General features: G+C 42.2%; 1 protein-coding gene across 2 annotated transcripts in view; it reads left to right on the top strand.

Annotated features, from left to right (window-relative positions):
- The window catches only part of UTP20 (UTP20 small subunit processome component), a 145753-nt gene that overhangs the window by 112795 nt on the left and 16036 nt on the right, over positions 1–16922 (top strand). For both annotated transcript variants that reach the window (XM_056574591.1, XM_056574592.1), the window contains 8 exons: positions 752–922; positions 2503–2631; positions 2931–3041; positions 3292–3371; positions 6223–6292; positions 6411–6593; positions 7041–7172; positions 10411–10543. In XM_056574591.1, the coding sequence (XP_056430566.1) occupies positions 752–922; positions 2503–2631; positions 2931–3041; positions 3292–3371; positions 6223–6292; positions 6411–6593; positions 7041–7172; positions 10411–10543 (1009 nt within the window). The remainder of the gene's footprint in view (positions 1–751; positions 923–2502; positions 2632–2930; positions 3042–3291; positions 3372–6222; positions 6293–6410; positions 6594–7040; positions 7173–10410; positions 10544–16922) is intronic.

Below are 16922 nucleotides of genomic sequence, written 5' to 3'. Positions count from 1 at the left end.
CACATTTTACAGCAATTTGCACAATTGTTAAACAGCCCAATTTTGCCACTATTTAGGTAAATCGTGGCAAAAAAAAAAACAGAAAACGGCAAACAATGCAATATGTGAGCACAACCTTATATATTTTGATCCCATAGGGATATCAACAGCAGTATACAGATAGAGTTGAGTGGGGAAGGGTCTGGGAGCTGCCAATAGAATCTGATAGGTGAGGAAGTCATCCTGTAGTTTACAGGAAGTCAGCTGACCCAGAGCATGTGATCATACACATAGATGCATCTGTGTTTGAATTACACAGATGACACTGTAGGACTAGTAATGGTGATTGATTAGGCAAAAAAAACAAAAACTGGAGTGATTCTTTAAACGTGTGCAGCTTATTGCTTCTGTAGTTTAATAGGACACTGAATGCTTTTTCTTTTTATGTCTTTTTTAATGTAACTACTGGAACTATGGGCTATAAGCGGAGTTTGTGACTAACAGGAATGTTTCTATTAAAAGAAAGTGATGATTTTAAAATAGTCTAAGCACTTCTGTTATCCTGAATATATCATATTTGCTCTGTACCCCAAAAACATGCTCTTTCCACTATGTAATCACTAATACAGTTGTTCTGATAAGGATACACAAGTGTACATGAAGTGATATCCAACAAGGGGGTGGGATCTTAGTCTCACATAAAGATATAATTTGTATGTTGCTTTCCACTGTACATAATTGAATAGGAGACTAACCAATGATTCCCTTGCAGGTTATCACTGGTGCTTTGCAGTCTCTTATATGCATGCTGAAGTTTCCTTTACCATCTATCGAGAAGAACACAGAAGACCTGATTAAACAACTTTTCCTTTTGCTGAAAGATTATGCTAAAGCAGGAGTAGCCAGAGGGCAGAATTTCCACTTGGTAGTCAGTTGTTTTAAGGTTAGTAATAAAACTTACAGAGTGGGGAGAGGCAGAGGGAGGGGAGGAATATTGATGAGCTGGGCGACACTGTCGCCAGCGGTGCTGACGTCAGAGTGCCAGTTAGCCCGGCCGGTGCCAGTTAACACCTGATTAGCATATACCGAAAAGATCGAAGATTACGTCCGAACGGCGTGGCGGATCCAGGCACCGTAAGCATCAAACTGATCAGCGTCCCCGCGCTACCAGCCAGTACCGCTGGTTAGTGCGGGGGGAGCAAGCTGACAGTTTCCCTTTAATAAATGCATAAAGGGTAGCTCCCACCATCCTATTTTTTTTTGCTAGCCCGTTCAAAACCCCCCCGCCCCCCCGCTACGGCACTAGCCCGTTCCCTCCTCCCCGCGCCCCCCCCCCCCCCCCCCCGCCCCGCATGCCCCTAGCCCGTTCCCTCCTCCCCCCTTAGGCGGTGCAGCCTAACTGAAAAAGGACTGATTGCCACTCCAAGATCAGTCCTTTTTCAGTAGCCGGTTTTTAAATGTAAATTAAACCTTTTTAATGGAAAAAAAAATAATAAAAGTATATTAGAGATATGTTGTAGTACATAAGTACTACAACATAGCAAAAAATAAAGTTGGTGACAGTGCCCATTTAAACAATGTCTTGCTTTTGGCCATACTTCAGTAGGGGTACTCCAGTGGAAAACATTTATTTTTTTTATAAATCAACTGGTGCCAGAAAGTTAATCAGATTTGTAAATTACATCTATTTAAAAAAAAATCTTAATCATTCTAGTACTTATCAGCTGCTGTATGCTCCACAGGAAGTTCTTTTCTTTTTGAGTCTGACCACAGTGCTTTGGGCTCACACCTCTGTCCATGTCAAGAACTGTCCAGAGCAGTAACAAATCCCCATAGCAAACCTCCCCTGCTCTGGACAGTTCCTGACATGGACAGAGGTGTCAGCAGAGCACTGTGGTCAGACTGAAAAGAATTTAAAAAAAATAAAAGAACTTCCTGCGGAGCATACAGCAGCTGATAAGTACTGAAAGGATTACGATTTTTAAATAGAAGTAATTTACAAATCTGTTTAACTTTCTGGCACCAGTTAATTGAAAAAAAATGTTTTCCACCAGAGACGCGGTCTATGGAGCGTGTCTCATTCCTGAGACAGAGTCAGGGACAGGAGCTCACGGCAGTGCAGACTTCTCCTGGATCATTCCCCTGATCGACCAAGATCTAAACACTTAGACCCCTGCCGATTAAAATGTTTGACATGTCGCTAGGACATGTCAAGTTTTTCCTAATGACAGTTACTCTTAAAGTAAAACATTATACATACGCAGTCTAAAACTTCTTTTTAAAGCATAGTTATAATGACCCATTCTCTATCAGTGTTAAAGTCTGTTTACACTTCATCATGTATGCTGTACTCATGATTGATGTTATATTCCTTGGAAGAGACTAGTTAATCCACTGTGGTGCAAGGTGTTAGAACTCTTCCCAATTTTTTTTTTATGTAAGTATAAATATTAAATCTGACTGGTAAAGTGGGGATTAGTCCTTTTTAACAGTTACACGTGGTCTGTTTGGTTTTTTGTGTAGGGTGTTACCATACTGGTACGACATATGAAGGGAACCATCACTGAGAAGCAGCTACAGGTGTTACTTGGATATGCAGAGGAGGATCTTTATGATTCATCACGTCAGGCCACTGCTTTTGGATTGTTGAAAGTAAGTAACAAGAACTTTTTCCTTGGCTCTGCCATAGAGGTGTATGAAGGTGTGTCGACCATTGCTTGGTGCATGGGTAGAACTGGGGCACCGGGCAGGAGATCGCAGGGGTTTCAAGCGGTCAGTCCTCCGCCATCAGTGACTTATCCCCCTATCCTCTCGATAAGGGATAAGTTAAGTACCGGAGTTCCCCTTCAAATTAATTTGTTGGAGGATCAGTTTGGTAGATTTATAGGAAAAAAAAATGTAAACAGTTTTCCAAGTAACATAGTATAAAGCTTGTTTTGTCTACTTTAAAGGCAATAGTTTCCAGAAAACTTATTGTTCCTGAGATGGATGATGTCATGCAGAAAGTAGCAAAGTTAGCAGTCACTTCCCAGAGTGATCCGGTCAGAGTCCAGTGTCGTCAGGTGAGTGTTGTCATATTTAAAACCTAAATAGAACAAGAGGGGAATCTTCAAACTGTAAACCGTCACACTTTTTTTGCGCAATATTCAAAGCACAAAAAAAGTTGCACATTTTTGTTTAAATAAGCAACTGCTCAAAAATTTGCAACAATTTTTCACCAAAGCCTACTCAAAAACCATTGATAAATTCACCCCCAAGATGCTTCTGCTGGAGACATGCTAGACTTAAATTCTTTCCCATTTGTACTTCCAGATATACCTAAAGTATTTGCTGGACTATCCACTCGGAGAAAAGCTCAAACTTAACTTGGAATTTATAATCGCACAATTAAGGTAAGGTCAAATCCTTCTGTCTCGTATTGTAAACCTGGATATGTATTCATTCTTTAAGCCAGTATAGATTTGTGGGGTATGAGTAGTTTCTGAAGCCGGACATGTGGACCCACCAACCCAGCCCAAAAAAGGTATATCAGCTAGATGGGTATCAAAGTCATTTGATCACCGACCAGTCCTTTTCAATCCTACGAGTTGATGGAGCAGAAGGAGTTTTCTTTAGGTTAACAGGGATGTTCCACTGATGTAAGTTTTTTGACCCTCCTCCAAAGATCCTACATCCTACCTGGTGTTGCTCCTGCGGATCAGGAGACGAATGGGGAAACCCCATCCGTATAAGATTTCCGCTCCCTGGAGCGCGGTGGTGACAGTTTGTAAGGTGGTCGCAGAGAGGTCCGCATACACGAACACCTGCTGGATAGCCATCATGGTTGCTGGCATTGTCCATCAGACGTTCCTTTATGGTGAAAAAGTGAATTCTGACAAGTACATCCCTTGGAACGGAGTCGTCCAGGTGGTTGGAATGAGGTAAACGATGGGCACGGATCACTTCCAGTTCTTGGACAGAGCAGGAGGGGCAAACCGCCTTCAACAGAGCTAGAACATATGCCAGTATATCAGCAGGAGAGACAGACTCTTGACCCTCCCCCCCCTCCCCCCCCCCCACACCCCCCCCCCCCCACCTGCTGCAGTCTTCTAAATCTGCTACATTCACCTTGAGATTAGTGACTTCCTCCTTCTGAGCATGGTAGGAATCAATTAGATCATTATAATATACTGCAAATTCCCCAAACTTTGTTTCAGTATGGTGGACCCTGGTTCCCAAGTAATCGACTGTGGCTCCCAGTGGGTTAATAACAGAATGCATGTCCTTTAGGAAAGTCTTGTGCAAAGCAAGGAGCATATCCTTCATAGTGGTATCAGTTAAGGACTTCCCATGTACAGAAAGAGCTCCCAGCTCATCCCCTTTTCCCAGTGATGGGAGGACCCAGAGCCCTAGGCGTTTACCTCAGCATTCTGTAGTTGGGGAAGAATACCGCGGTCTCTGTTTCAGGGGGCTGCCTGTTGTAGATCCCGTGGAACTGGATGCAGAGCCTTGAGAAGGAGAAAAGACTGTCACGTGTTGCAGCATGTCTGTGCTCGCTGAGAGCAGGGAAGCAGGGACAGAAGTAGGCAGCTCATCATCGGCACCTCGCAGCGTTCTGTGGAGAGTCGGGTCAGATGTGGAGCACCTGAGGGGAGCAGGAGAGGGGGCTCGTTGTGGCTGCGTATGAGGAGAGTCAGAGCCACCTTGTTCTGCTCCATCTTGGGAAGACTCCCGGGTGCTGGAAAAGTAGAATTTAGACAGCGCACCCTACTTGGAGATCTTCCTTTTGCGTCCCAACATGTTCCCAAGAGAGTTACTTGCCTGTAGGTACCAATTTTGTGTCTGTACATGCTATAACCCCCCCACACACACACAAACACAAAATAACATCTCAACGTCATACAGATCCTAGAAAGAAAAGCTGCCATAACTTTAGCCAGTGGAGATTATATTGGCAGTGGGGTATGATTGTTATTTTTATCAAATAACACACACGTATTGATAATGCTCTCACATTAGATAAAACATGTGGGTTAGTGCTTGGTTATAAACAGCTATTTAATGATGGATGGGAATAGAGGGCGCTTAGTTGTATAGGCAAGCAGATATTAAATACAATAACAAACAATCAATCTTAGGGCACCAAGTCAGATGTTAACTAAAGCACTGTTCATAACATATAATGTATGGGAATGGACAGAAGGTAGTCAAAACACAGACATGAATTTTTAGATGTATATTTATGGATGGAAAAGAGACCTTTATAAAAATGTAGTGTACCAAGGGTTACTTTATTTATTTTAAAGAATGCCCATCCTACATTATATTAAAAGAAATAACCTTTTCTTAACTTCAGTGCTCCTGTCTCCAGCCGTGATCCTCTGCCTGTGAAAAAGCATGATGCTCGGCCCCCCCCCAAAATACATCGGGGCCCAGAGTTTACCACAGCCCTCAGACAATTACTGGTGCAGCGATGTTCCACCTAAGCCAGTGATTGGCTCACAGGCTGTATTACACTCTGGGCCCTGACATTACTTCGGGCCCAAGCATCCTGCTTTTCCACAGCAAGAGGATCACAGCCGGTGACTGAAGCAGGGCACCTTGGGAACGCTGGAGGCAAGTAAAGGTTTATTTTCCTTCATATAATGTAGAATGGGCATTCTTTCAAAAATCCCACCGGATAACCCCATAAGATTTGCTCTTTCTTTATGATCTTATGTTTTATTGTACATGACACTTATGTATCATTTAGCTTTATTTAGCATTATGTGACATGTTTTTACATGAGTGATCAATTACAGCAAAGTGAAGTAGCTCCGGGATCTTATGTTTATTGAGCTGTATATATCTCTGATTTATTATATCCGTGAGAAACTGGCATAGTAAAATTGTCTCTAGGGGCTGCTAATGGGCTTTATATAGCATAAGACACCAATGTGCACTGTGTCTGTTTGGTGTAGACCACAGCTCTTGTTTTTAATGGAGGAAGATAGGTGATGAGTATGTGTTTGCTTTGACATTGCAAACATATAAAACCCAGGTGTGAATGATGACACTAGTGAAGATACCACTGTTAAAATGAACCAGGTTGTCTATTGTCCATATTCTTACAAACAGCTATATAAAGCTTCTACTGGGGCATTAATTCTATATTTTTATAGGCTGTACATTGGCCTTCTTTTAGATGTCATAGCTGGGTTAACATGTACAGTTAACTTTTTTTTATTCCTTTATGAACATGTTTGTTTCTGTCCTTATGTGCAGTTATGAATATGAAACTGGGCGGGAATCTGCCTTGGAAATGATTGCATATCTGTTCCAGACTTTTCCAATGGTAAGTACGTTAGATTTCATGTCATTCTGTAGTTTTAATCGCACACAGCAAAGTACCTTTAGGTCTCTCCTTTGCTGGTGTTTTATTTATTAACTTTTTCTCTGATTTCTCCCAATAGGGAATACTTAATCAATACTGTGGGCTTATATTTGTGCCCCTTGCTTTGCTGATGGTGAACGACGATTCAACAAAGTGTAAGAAAATGGCAGCCTTGGCAGCAAAAGGCCTTCTAGGAAAAGTCGATGTCCAGCAGAAGGACTTGATGTTCTCACTGGTTACACAATGGTTAAATAATGAAAAGGTAATCTGAAATCTTTTCAGTATCCCAGGTTACCTTGCGAGCTGCTTCCTTATTCATAGTCTGTGAAGCTGACAAAAACAGTCAAGTATAGTGCTTAGCTCCTTCTGTCCAACCAGTATGAGTGTTCGGTCTTAAAGGAGTACTCCACTGGCCAGCGTGGAACTAAATGTTCCAAACGCTGTTTTCGTGCTGCGGCTGTCGACCATGCCCCCTTGTGATGTCCCGCCCCCTCAATGCAAGTCTATGGGAGGGGGCGTGGCATTGAGGGGACGTGTTAACCCAGTATGAATGTTAAAAGCCTGCTAATAATAATACACTGTTTAAAAGAAAGCATACTTTTTCTCTAATCTTTCTGCATAATAAATGTAACATGATCTGTAGAAACTACAAATGTATATTTCTTTTTTTCTTTTGGAGGATAAAGTTGTGTTTCTTTTTTTCCCTTAGTCCTCTCACAAGAGGTTGGGAGCTCTGGCCTGTGGATTGTTTGTGGAAGTTGAAGGGGTTGAATTTGAGCGCAGACTTAAACCAGTACTTTCAAAAATTGAAAGTGAGATTAACCCTAGTCACTTTGAGGACGTAAGTATGTTACAGCATACATATGTTACATGCACAAAGGCAAATACGGAGTCTTATTTTTAATTGTTTTTTCTCATTCGGCTCCATTGGGGGACACAGAGACCGTGAATATATGCTGCTGACACTATGTAACAAAAAAAAAGTCGGCCCCTCCTGGCAGAATATACCCCGCCTACAGACTCTGAGCTATTAGTTTTAGCTTAGTGTCCGTAGGATGCAGACATAGGTCTGGAGTTCTCCAGACCTGGTCTTTTAATTTTTTTAGTTCAGGGAAGTGTTTTTAGCTTTTAATCTCCTTTTTATTTCCTTGTTTTTAGGCGAAGGGTTCAGAAGCATGGCGCAACCTGTTCCCCCATATGCGATGAAGGGGCACAGGCATCGAGTAATGCACTGTCAACCCCCTTCTCGCCACCGGCCTCCCTACCTTCCCTGCTCATCTCGCGGTCTCAGCCCAGCAGACAGGCGCCGCGCTCTGTCAACAGGAGTTTGTCTTCTCCATCGTCCTGCTCCAGTTTCCATTAGTTTCTGTATGTAATTCCTGGGTCTTATGGTGGCGGCCATGGAGGCTGTTCCCTTTGCCCAGTTTCATTGTCGACCTCTTCAACTTAATCTTCTGTCCCGGTGAGACAAGTCTCCGCTATCCCTCGATGGCAGGATTATCCTTCCACCCGCGGCGATGACAGAGGTCTTCAGAATCCTGCTCTGGGAGGAATTCCTTAGTCGCTCCTCTGCCAACCCTGGCGAGTGGTCTCTTCATCCAGAGGTGTTTGCGGAGATTTTCAACCTCTTGGGCACTCCGGACGTGGACCTCTTCACGTGTCGTGATGTGGACATCTTCACGTCTCTCTTCATCGTGAAGTCCTCTGGCCCTAGCCATAGATGCCTTAGTGATCCACTGGTCGCACTTCACTGAATTTGACGGTGTGGCGGTTGAAACCGCGGTTCTAAGGGCCAGGGGGTTTTCTCCCCAGATGATCCACACAATGATCAGGGCATGCAAGCCTCCCTCTCCGAACATTTATCACCATACTTGGAGGTCCTACTTTTGATGGTGTGAGTCTCAATCCTTCTCCCCAGTTGTTTTCTCCCTTCCACGCCTTCTTTTCTTTTTGTAGTCTGGGTTGGAACAACGCTTGGCTCTCAGTTCCCTTAAGGGTCAGGTGTGGGCTCTCTCCATTCTCTTTCAGCGCCCCCTGGCATCCGACCCTCACATCCGCCCTTTCCTGCAGGGTGTAGCTCATGAGGCTCCGACGTACAGATCCCCTACTCCCCCGTGGGATCTGAATCTAGTTCTCAGTGTTTTGCAGGGTACTCCCTTCGAACCTCTCTGGGAGATTTCTCTTCATGTCCTTACCTGAAAGGTGGCCTTCCTCATTGCGGTCACTTCCATTCGGAGAATTTTGGAGCTGGCGGCTCTCTCCTGCCGTTCCCCCTACCTGGTCTTGCACCAGGACAAAGTTGTTTCTGTCCGGTCCCCTCATTTTTGCCTAGGGTGGTCTCTGCCTTTCATCTAAATGAGGATATCGTCCTCCCATCATTCTGCCCAGCTCCGTCCCATCCCAGGGATCAGTTGCTTCATGGTCTTGACGTGGTACGGGCCGTTCAGATTTACCTTTTGTTCACTTCATCCTTTCCCCAGTGTGACTCTTTCTTTGTGCTTACGGAGGATCGTTGTAAGGGATTTCCTGTTTCGAAGGAGATCATTTTGCGGTGGATTCGCTCTGCCATCTCGGAAATTTACCGCTGCAAAGGGAAGATTCTGCCTTTCCGGGTCTCAGCTCATTCCACTTATTCCATCGGGGCCTCCTGGGCTCTCTGCAACAGGGCTTCAGCCTTGCAAGTCTGTAAGACGACCACCTTGTCGTCCTTGCACACTTTTACAAAATGTTACCAGGTGCAGACCTTTGCGACCTTACGCTGATTTGGGTCGCAAGGTGTTGCAGGCGGCTGTGGCCCAGCCTTCCACCTGAGTTGTTTGGGATTTCTCCCACCCCGAGGACTGCTTTGGCGCGTCCCACAGTCTCTGTGTCCCCCAATGGAGCCGAACGAGAAAAATAGATTTTTACGCTTACCGTAAAATCTTTCATGGAGGATCAATTGGGGGACACAGCACCCACCCATTTGTTCTGGTGTTCTGGTTATTTTTTGTCTGTGGTTTCCTCAGACAGTTGCTGTTTCTTCTTTTCCTGTCGATCCTCTCCTGCTTTGGAACTAAACTGATAGCTCAGAGTCTGTAAGCAGGGTATATCCTGCCAGGAGGGGCCGACTTTCTTTTTTTTGCCTAGTGTCGGCCTCCTGGTGGCAGCAGCATATACCCACGGTCTCTGTGTCCCCCAATGGATCCTCCGAGAGAGAAATTTTATGGCAAGCATAAAAATCTACTTTTTTTTTTTTTTGCCTTTGGTTTCTTTGTTCTGTGTGCAGTACACATTCACTACACTAGGCGGTCCTTCTCAGCAGCACATATGATCACCATTCCAGCATTATAAACTACAATTCTCATAAACACTTTAGCTACATGTACTCACCTGTATGGCTGTGTATGTGCGGTTTCACTGCACAGTGCAAGTATGAGTCACACGGCATAATGGGAGATATGGAACAATGCTGTAGTCAAATAGTATTCTTAGAGGGGCTTTCCAGGACTTAACATTGATATTTAATCGACTGGGTGCAAACACCTGACACCCCCTGCCAATCTGCTGTTCTGCAGAGCCGAGGCTCCGGCATATACAAAATGAATAGGGCCAGAGGCAAATGGGGATCCATCCATTCTTTAGTGGTAGAATTGGCTTGAAGTGACTGGAAGTTGAGCTGCTGTAACCCCTCATAAAAATGACACGAGGAACAGGGCCATCTGCTTCTGGCCCTGTAAATTGTTCACATACCATATCTGCAGGGGAATAAGGTGTAGGCACCTGGCCGATCAGACATTGGCCTATCTTCAGGATGGCCTATCAATATAAAAATCCTGGAAAACCCTTTAACCTGCTAAGAAAAGAACTACAGAGGATGTATCTAACAGCAATCAGGCAGTAATAGATTACATGGGGGGGGGGGGGGGGTTGTTAATTACTTTAGGAAACATTTTTGGGGGGGAATTGGTTATAATTGTGAATATATATTATTTTACAATTTGTAGTATGATAAATGTTGTTTATAATTGTGGATATACTCACACACACTCAATAATGATTACAAATTTTTATAATTTTCCACATGATTTCGTTTATTGCAGTTAAAGGAGGAGACCGAAGAAAAGGCAGCAGACAGATTGCTGTTCAGCTTACTGACTCTGGTTACTAAGCTGATAAAGGAGAGCAATATTTTGCTGCTACCAAAGTACAGAGACATCACACATAAAATATGTGGTAAGGGCCCTTTGTGGTTCTATATTCCTAATTTCCAGCATGAGAATTGTAAAGAAATAAACAATTTGTAATGTTCTCTTCTGATTTCGACCCTGTCAAAAACTGTTAAAGGATCTCCTGCCAGAATTGATTTTAACCATTTCTAATTAGTTTTAAATGGACATTTCAGTCAAAAATCAAGTCAACATTGTGGGGCAAAAAAGTATTTAGTTAGCCACCAATTGTGCAAGTTCTCCCACTTAAAAAGATGAGAGGCCTGTAATTTTCATCATATGTATAACTCAACTATGAGAGACATAATGAGAAAAAAAATCCATAAAATCACATTGTCTGATTTTTTAAAAGAATTTATTTGCAAATTATGGTGGAAAATAAGTATTTGGTCAATAACAAAAGTTCATCTCAATACTTTGTTATATACCCTTTGTTGGCAATGACAGAGGTCAAAGTTTTTTTTTTTTTTTTTTTTTAAATCTTCACAAGGTTTTAACACTGTTTCTGGTATTTTGGACCATTCATCCATGCAGATCTCCTCTAGAGCAGTGATGTTTTGGGACTGTCGCTGGGAAACACAGACTTTCAACTCCCTCCAAAGGTTTTCTATGGGGTTGAGATCTGGAGACTGGCTAGGCCACTCCAGGACCTTGAAATTCTTCTTACGAAGCCACTCATTCGTTGCCCGGGCGGTGTGTTAGGGATCATTGTAGGTGAAGGAATTCCCGGCACACAGTAATTATTTTTCTCTGCTTTATTATGCTTTCAGCTTAGCGTTATTGCACGTGTTACGGCTCCACCTGAGCCTTTTTAAACAGCTGATTACATACAACGGAAATGACATCTTATAGCATCACAGAAAGTAGGTGTGATTACATAAAACAGAGTAAATGCAACTTACTGCTTATAAGACATAATAGTTAAATTAAGTGTAACTTACAAAAAAAATATGTAGACATATGTATACAAGTTTTTACTATATTCGGATTTTCTTAAGATAAATTTTCAAGTCATTCTCTGCTGGATCTGAAAATGAAATAAAAGTTTGAATCACCCCCCTTTTCAAAAAACAAGAGGCATTCACATTCTCGATACTGTCCCCTAGAGGTCTCAATAGGGGCTACGAGATTTCGCAACATGTATGAAAATTGATATTTCTACATTTTTCGTTTTCAGATCCAGCAGAGAATGACTTGGAAATTTATCTTAAAATCCAAATATAGTGAAAATGTGTCTACATGTCTACATATTTTTTTGTAAGTTACACTTAATTTAACTATTTTGTCTTATAAGCAATAAGTTGCATTTACTATATTATATGTAATCACGCTTACTTTCTGTGACGCTATAAGATGTCATTTCTGTTATATGTAATCAGCTGTTGAGAAAGGCTCAGGTGGAGCCGTAACTCGTGCAGTAACGCTAAGCTGAAAGCACAATAAAGGAGAGAAAAATCATTACCGTGTGCCGGGAATTCCTCCACCTGCGATATTCCACTCACCGTGCACAGGGACCAAGCCGCAGGGCCGACCATTCATTACATTGTTTGGGATCATTGTCATGCTGAAAGACCCAGCCACGTTTCATCTTCAATGCCCTTGCTGATGGAAGGAGGGTTTCACTCAAAATCTCATGATACATGGCCCCATTCTTTCCTTTACACGGATCAGTCGTCCTGGTCCCTTAGCAGAAAAACAGTTCCAAAGCATGATGTTTCCATCCCCATGCTTCACAGTAGGTATGGTGTTCTTTGGATGCAACTCAGCATTCTTTCTCCTCCAAACACGACGAGTTGAGTTTTTACCAAAAAGTTATAGCTTGTTTTCATCTGACCATATGACATTCTCCCAATCCTCTTCTGGATCATCCAAATGCTCTCTGGCAAACTTCAAACGAGTCCGCACATGTACTGGCTTAAGCAGGGGGACACATCTGGCACTGCATGATTTGAGTCCCTGGAGGTGTAGTGTGTTACTGATGGTAGCCTTTGTTACTTTGGTCCCAGTTCTCTGCAGGTCATTCACTAGGTCCCACCGTGTGGTTCTGTGATTATTTTGACACCAGGAGGTGAGATCCTGCGTGGAGCTCCAGATCGAGGGAGATTATCAGTGGTCTTGTATGTCTTCCATTTTCTAATAATTGCTCCCACAGTTGATTTCTTCACACCAAGCTGCTTGCCTATTGCAGATTCAGTTTTCCCAGCCTGATGCAGGTCTACAATTTTGTTTCTGGTGTCCTTCGACAGCTCTTTGGTCTTGGCCATAGTGGAGTTTGGAGTGTGACTGTTTGAAGTTGTGGACAGGTGTCTTTTATACTAAGTTCAAATAGGTAACGAGTGGAGGACAGAGGAGACTCTTAAAGAAGTTGTTACAGGTCTGTGAGAGCCAGAAATCTTGCTTGTTTGTAGGTGACCAAATACTTTTTTTTCCACCATAATTTGCAAATAATTAAAAAATCAGAAAATGTGATTTTATGGATTTTCTCTCTCTCTCATCTTTTTAAGTGGGAGAACTTGCATAATTGGTGGCTGACTAAATACTTTTTTTTGCCCCACTGTATGTATGTATATATGTGTGTGTCCAGCACAGATAAAGTGCAGATGCGTGTGCCTTCATTTTATAAAACCATGAACAGTGAAGTACAAAAAGGGAGGGCTTGAATCTCTCACTTTTTCTACTTTCTGTTCATGGTTTTATAAAATAAATGATACAAACATCTGCACTCTATCTGCCCTTGACATTCGTTCTGTTCTGTTAAAGGGTCACTCTCATTAAAAAAAATTTTGCTATTGCACTCCCTATGGTAAATGAAAAATATTTCTAATATACTTTGTTTAAAAAAAATGAAGTTTTCTATGTTTTATTTGTGCTCAAAAAAGCTCAAGAGCACATTTTCCCCCAACTCATACACAGACTTTGGACCAAAGTCCAAACACAGGATGTGCCGCCTAAAGTGCTGAGGGGGGGGGGGGGGGTCCAGCCTCATCCAATCATAGCTCCTCTAACACATAACTGCCATATGCTGTTGGTTGGACCCCCCCCCCCCCCCCCCCCCAGCACTCCAGGCGGCACTTCCTGTGTTCGGACTTTGGTCCAAAGTCTGTGTATGAGTTGGGGGAAAATGTGCTCTTGAGCTTTTTTAAGCACAAATAAAACATAGAAAACTTCATTTTTTTTAAACAAAGTACATTAGAAATATTTTTCATTTACCATAAGGAGTGCAATAGCAAAAAATTTTTTAATGAGATTGCCCATTTAAGAATTCCCTGAGTGCTGCCTAGCACGGTCCGTGAAGCTGAGGAGCTTCTTGTTGAGCTGATATTTTCTTTTTGGATAATATATTTTTTGATATTAATATATTAAGGCACTGCCCCCCTCTGGCCAATTTGCAAGGAGCCAAAAATAGGCAAGTCAGCTGTGATACACACAAATAAGTCCCATTGGCTATACTGATTCTGAAAATTGAGAATTTTCCTATCCTGGGTGACGGAAAATTTGGATTTTAATAAAAACAAAACGCGAGTATTATGCTTTTAAACTTCTTTACTAAACTCAGCAGCATATAAGTAATGGAAGTATCATAGAAATTTTTTATATAAATAAAGTGTAAATAAACATCAGGATACTAGGATGCAACCTAGAATGATGATCATGGCCTCGACCAATCAGGCGACAGTACAGCAGATATCAATAACTGTCATATAGATAACTTCCTTCTTCTTTGCAAAGTAGACAGGAACAATTGGTAACAGGTAGTCGTAGAACAAGAAAAAACCAATGTGAATCGGAATGCAATAAGGAACTCCATCGATGAAAATCGTCATAACAGGAGAAGATGAAGGGATCATTGTTGAACTGAAAGAAAGAAAAACATAATTACAGGGATGGGTTCTGGGAGGGATAATACTCGCGTTTTGTTTTTATTAAAATCCAAATTTTCCGTCACCCAGGATAGGAAAATTCTCAATTTTAAGGCAAAACAAAACGCTTCGTATTATGCTAGTTCAAAGCTATTAATAAAGATTATAGACTCTAATTAGTACAATAGAGAAAGAAAATAAAATAAATTATAACAATAACATGGAAACATGTGATTCAGGTCTAAAATAGAAGGTTTTAAAGGTTGAATCAGAAGACCAATTGGCAGCTTTCAGTAAGTCCGATAAAGAAGCACCAGATTGGAAAAGTCTAGTGGAAACAGCACTTCTAGTAGAGTGGGCAGTAAATTTGGAAGTATCGACACCAGCAAGGTGTAAAGTTTGTTTAACCCATCTGGCCAGGGTAGGAGAGGATACAGGTGCATGAGGTTTGCAAAAGGATATTAATAATTGGGAATGGGAAGTATTCCTAAGAGATTCAGTTTTTTGTTCGTAAGATCTAAGGCAACGAACAACACAAAGTTTTACGTGATGCGGAAAAGAGGGGTAGAAAACAGATTGAAGATTAGTTTTGGTACGACGATAAATAGAAAAAATAACACCTTGAGGAGTAAATTGTCTATGAGATATATCAAGGGATTTGACATCAGAGACCCGTTTCACGGAGATAAGACATAGAAGAGTAGTGAGTTTGAAGGAAAGAAATTTTAAAGAGAGGGAGTCATTATCATCCCAGGATATAAACATATTGAGAACTAGATTCACGTCCCATGTGGAAGTATATTTTGGTAAAGGTGGTCTACGGAAACGAATACCTTTAAGTAGTTGACAAACAAGAGGATGTCTACCAATAGGAATGGAATCGATAAGTACGTGTTTAGAGGAAATGGCAGAGCGATAAAGATTAATGGTTCTGTATGCTTTACCAGCATCAAAAGAGGCAGATAAAAAATTTAAGATGTGGTATATAGAAGCTTGTAAGGGATCCAAATGTCTTCTATCGCACCAATCAGACCAAAGTTTCCAGGCTGATCTGTAAGCAGATCTGGTACCTGGGGCCCATGCGTCAGATAGGATGTCCTGAGCCGATTTTGAAAGTTGGAGGTTAGAACTTGGTGACCCGAAATCAACCAAGCGACTAGAGTCAATTGTCCCGACAGAATCAGAGGATGGAAGTTCCCTTGAGGATCCAGAAGAAGATTCTGAAAAGAAGGTAGAAGATGGGGAAAATCTATCAGAAGATGAAGAATTTGGGGAAACCAAGACTGGGTTGGCCATAGCGGAGTGATGAGAACCAGAGTGGATTTCTGTATTGAGGTTTGAAATAGAACCCGAGGAATGAGATTGAAGGGAGGAAAGGCGTAAAGAGTCTTCTGGGGCCAGAATTGCAGGAAGGCGTCCACACCCAAAGCTTCTGGGTCTGGGCGCCAACTGTAAAATAGAGGTAATTGAGTGTTGAGACGGGATGCAAAGAGGTCTATGTGTAATGGACCCCAAAGAGAATTGATTGATTGGAAGATTGGAAGATGAAGTTTCCAATCGCTGGAATCGGTCAAATAACGAGAATACCAATCCGCTACTGAATTGGAAATTCCGGGAAGGTATTCCGCTTTCAAGGTAATATTCTTGTCTAAACAAAAATGCCAAAATTCTTTGACAAAATCTGCAAGAACTTTTGAAGTTGTGCCTCCCAAATGATTGATGTATTGGACAGCGGAAATGTTGTCCATACGTAGAAGAATACAGCAATGGGAGGAATTCTTTGCAAAACTTTTTAAGGCAAAGAATCCTGCTAGAAGTTCCAGACAATTGATGTGAAGGAGGGACTCTGAAGGAGACCATTTGCCTCCTGTAGAAAGGGAACCGCAACGAACGCCCCATCCGGAAAGACTAGCATCCGATTCGATGACAATGTCTGGATTCGGATGGAAAATTGCTTTTCCATTCCAAGACTCTATGTGAGTGAGCCACCAAAGAAGTTCCTCTTTGGCTTCTGAGGAGAGAGGAACTTCGTCTGAATAACCAAGGCCTTGTCTTAAGTGGCGAATTTTCAGGCGTTGGAGAGCTCTGTAGTGAAGAGGAGCAGGAAATATGGCTTGAATGGATGCTGAAAGGAGACCCACAATTCGAGCTATTGTCCTCAAAGATATAATGTCTTTGTGAAGAATCTGTCGGATTTCTTTCCGAATAACTTTCAATCTCCTTGAAGGGAGACTCAAAGTGGTCAGTTGAGTGTCTATCATGAAACCCAAAAATTCTAGATTTTGAGTTGGAACTAAGATGGATTTCTTGTGATTTATGAGAAACCCTAGATGAGTTAAGAGGTGTAATGTCCAGTTCATGTGGAGCAAAAGTAACTCTTTTGATTGGGCCATAAGGAGAATGTTGTCTAGATAGATAATAAGACGAACTCCGCGGCTTCTGAGAGAGGCAACTACTGGTTTGAGTAGTTTTGTGAAGCACCACGGAGCCGATGAGAGGCCAAATGGGAGACAAGTAAATTGCCAT

Source organism: Hyla sarda, chromosome 4, assembly GCF_029499605.1.
Source record: "Hyla sarda isolate aHylSar1 chromosome 4, aHylSar1.hap1, whole genome shotgun sequence".
In the NCBI taxonomy this organism is placed as follows: Eukaryota; Metazoa; Chordata; class Amphibia; order Anura; family Hylidae; genus Hyla; species Hyla sarda.
The sequence above is the reverse complement of the archived record's forward strand: the minus strand, read 5'-3'. Positions and strand labels throughout refer to the sequence as shown.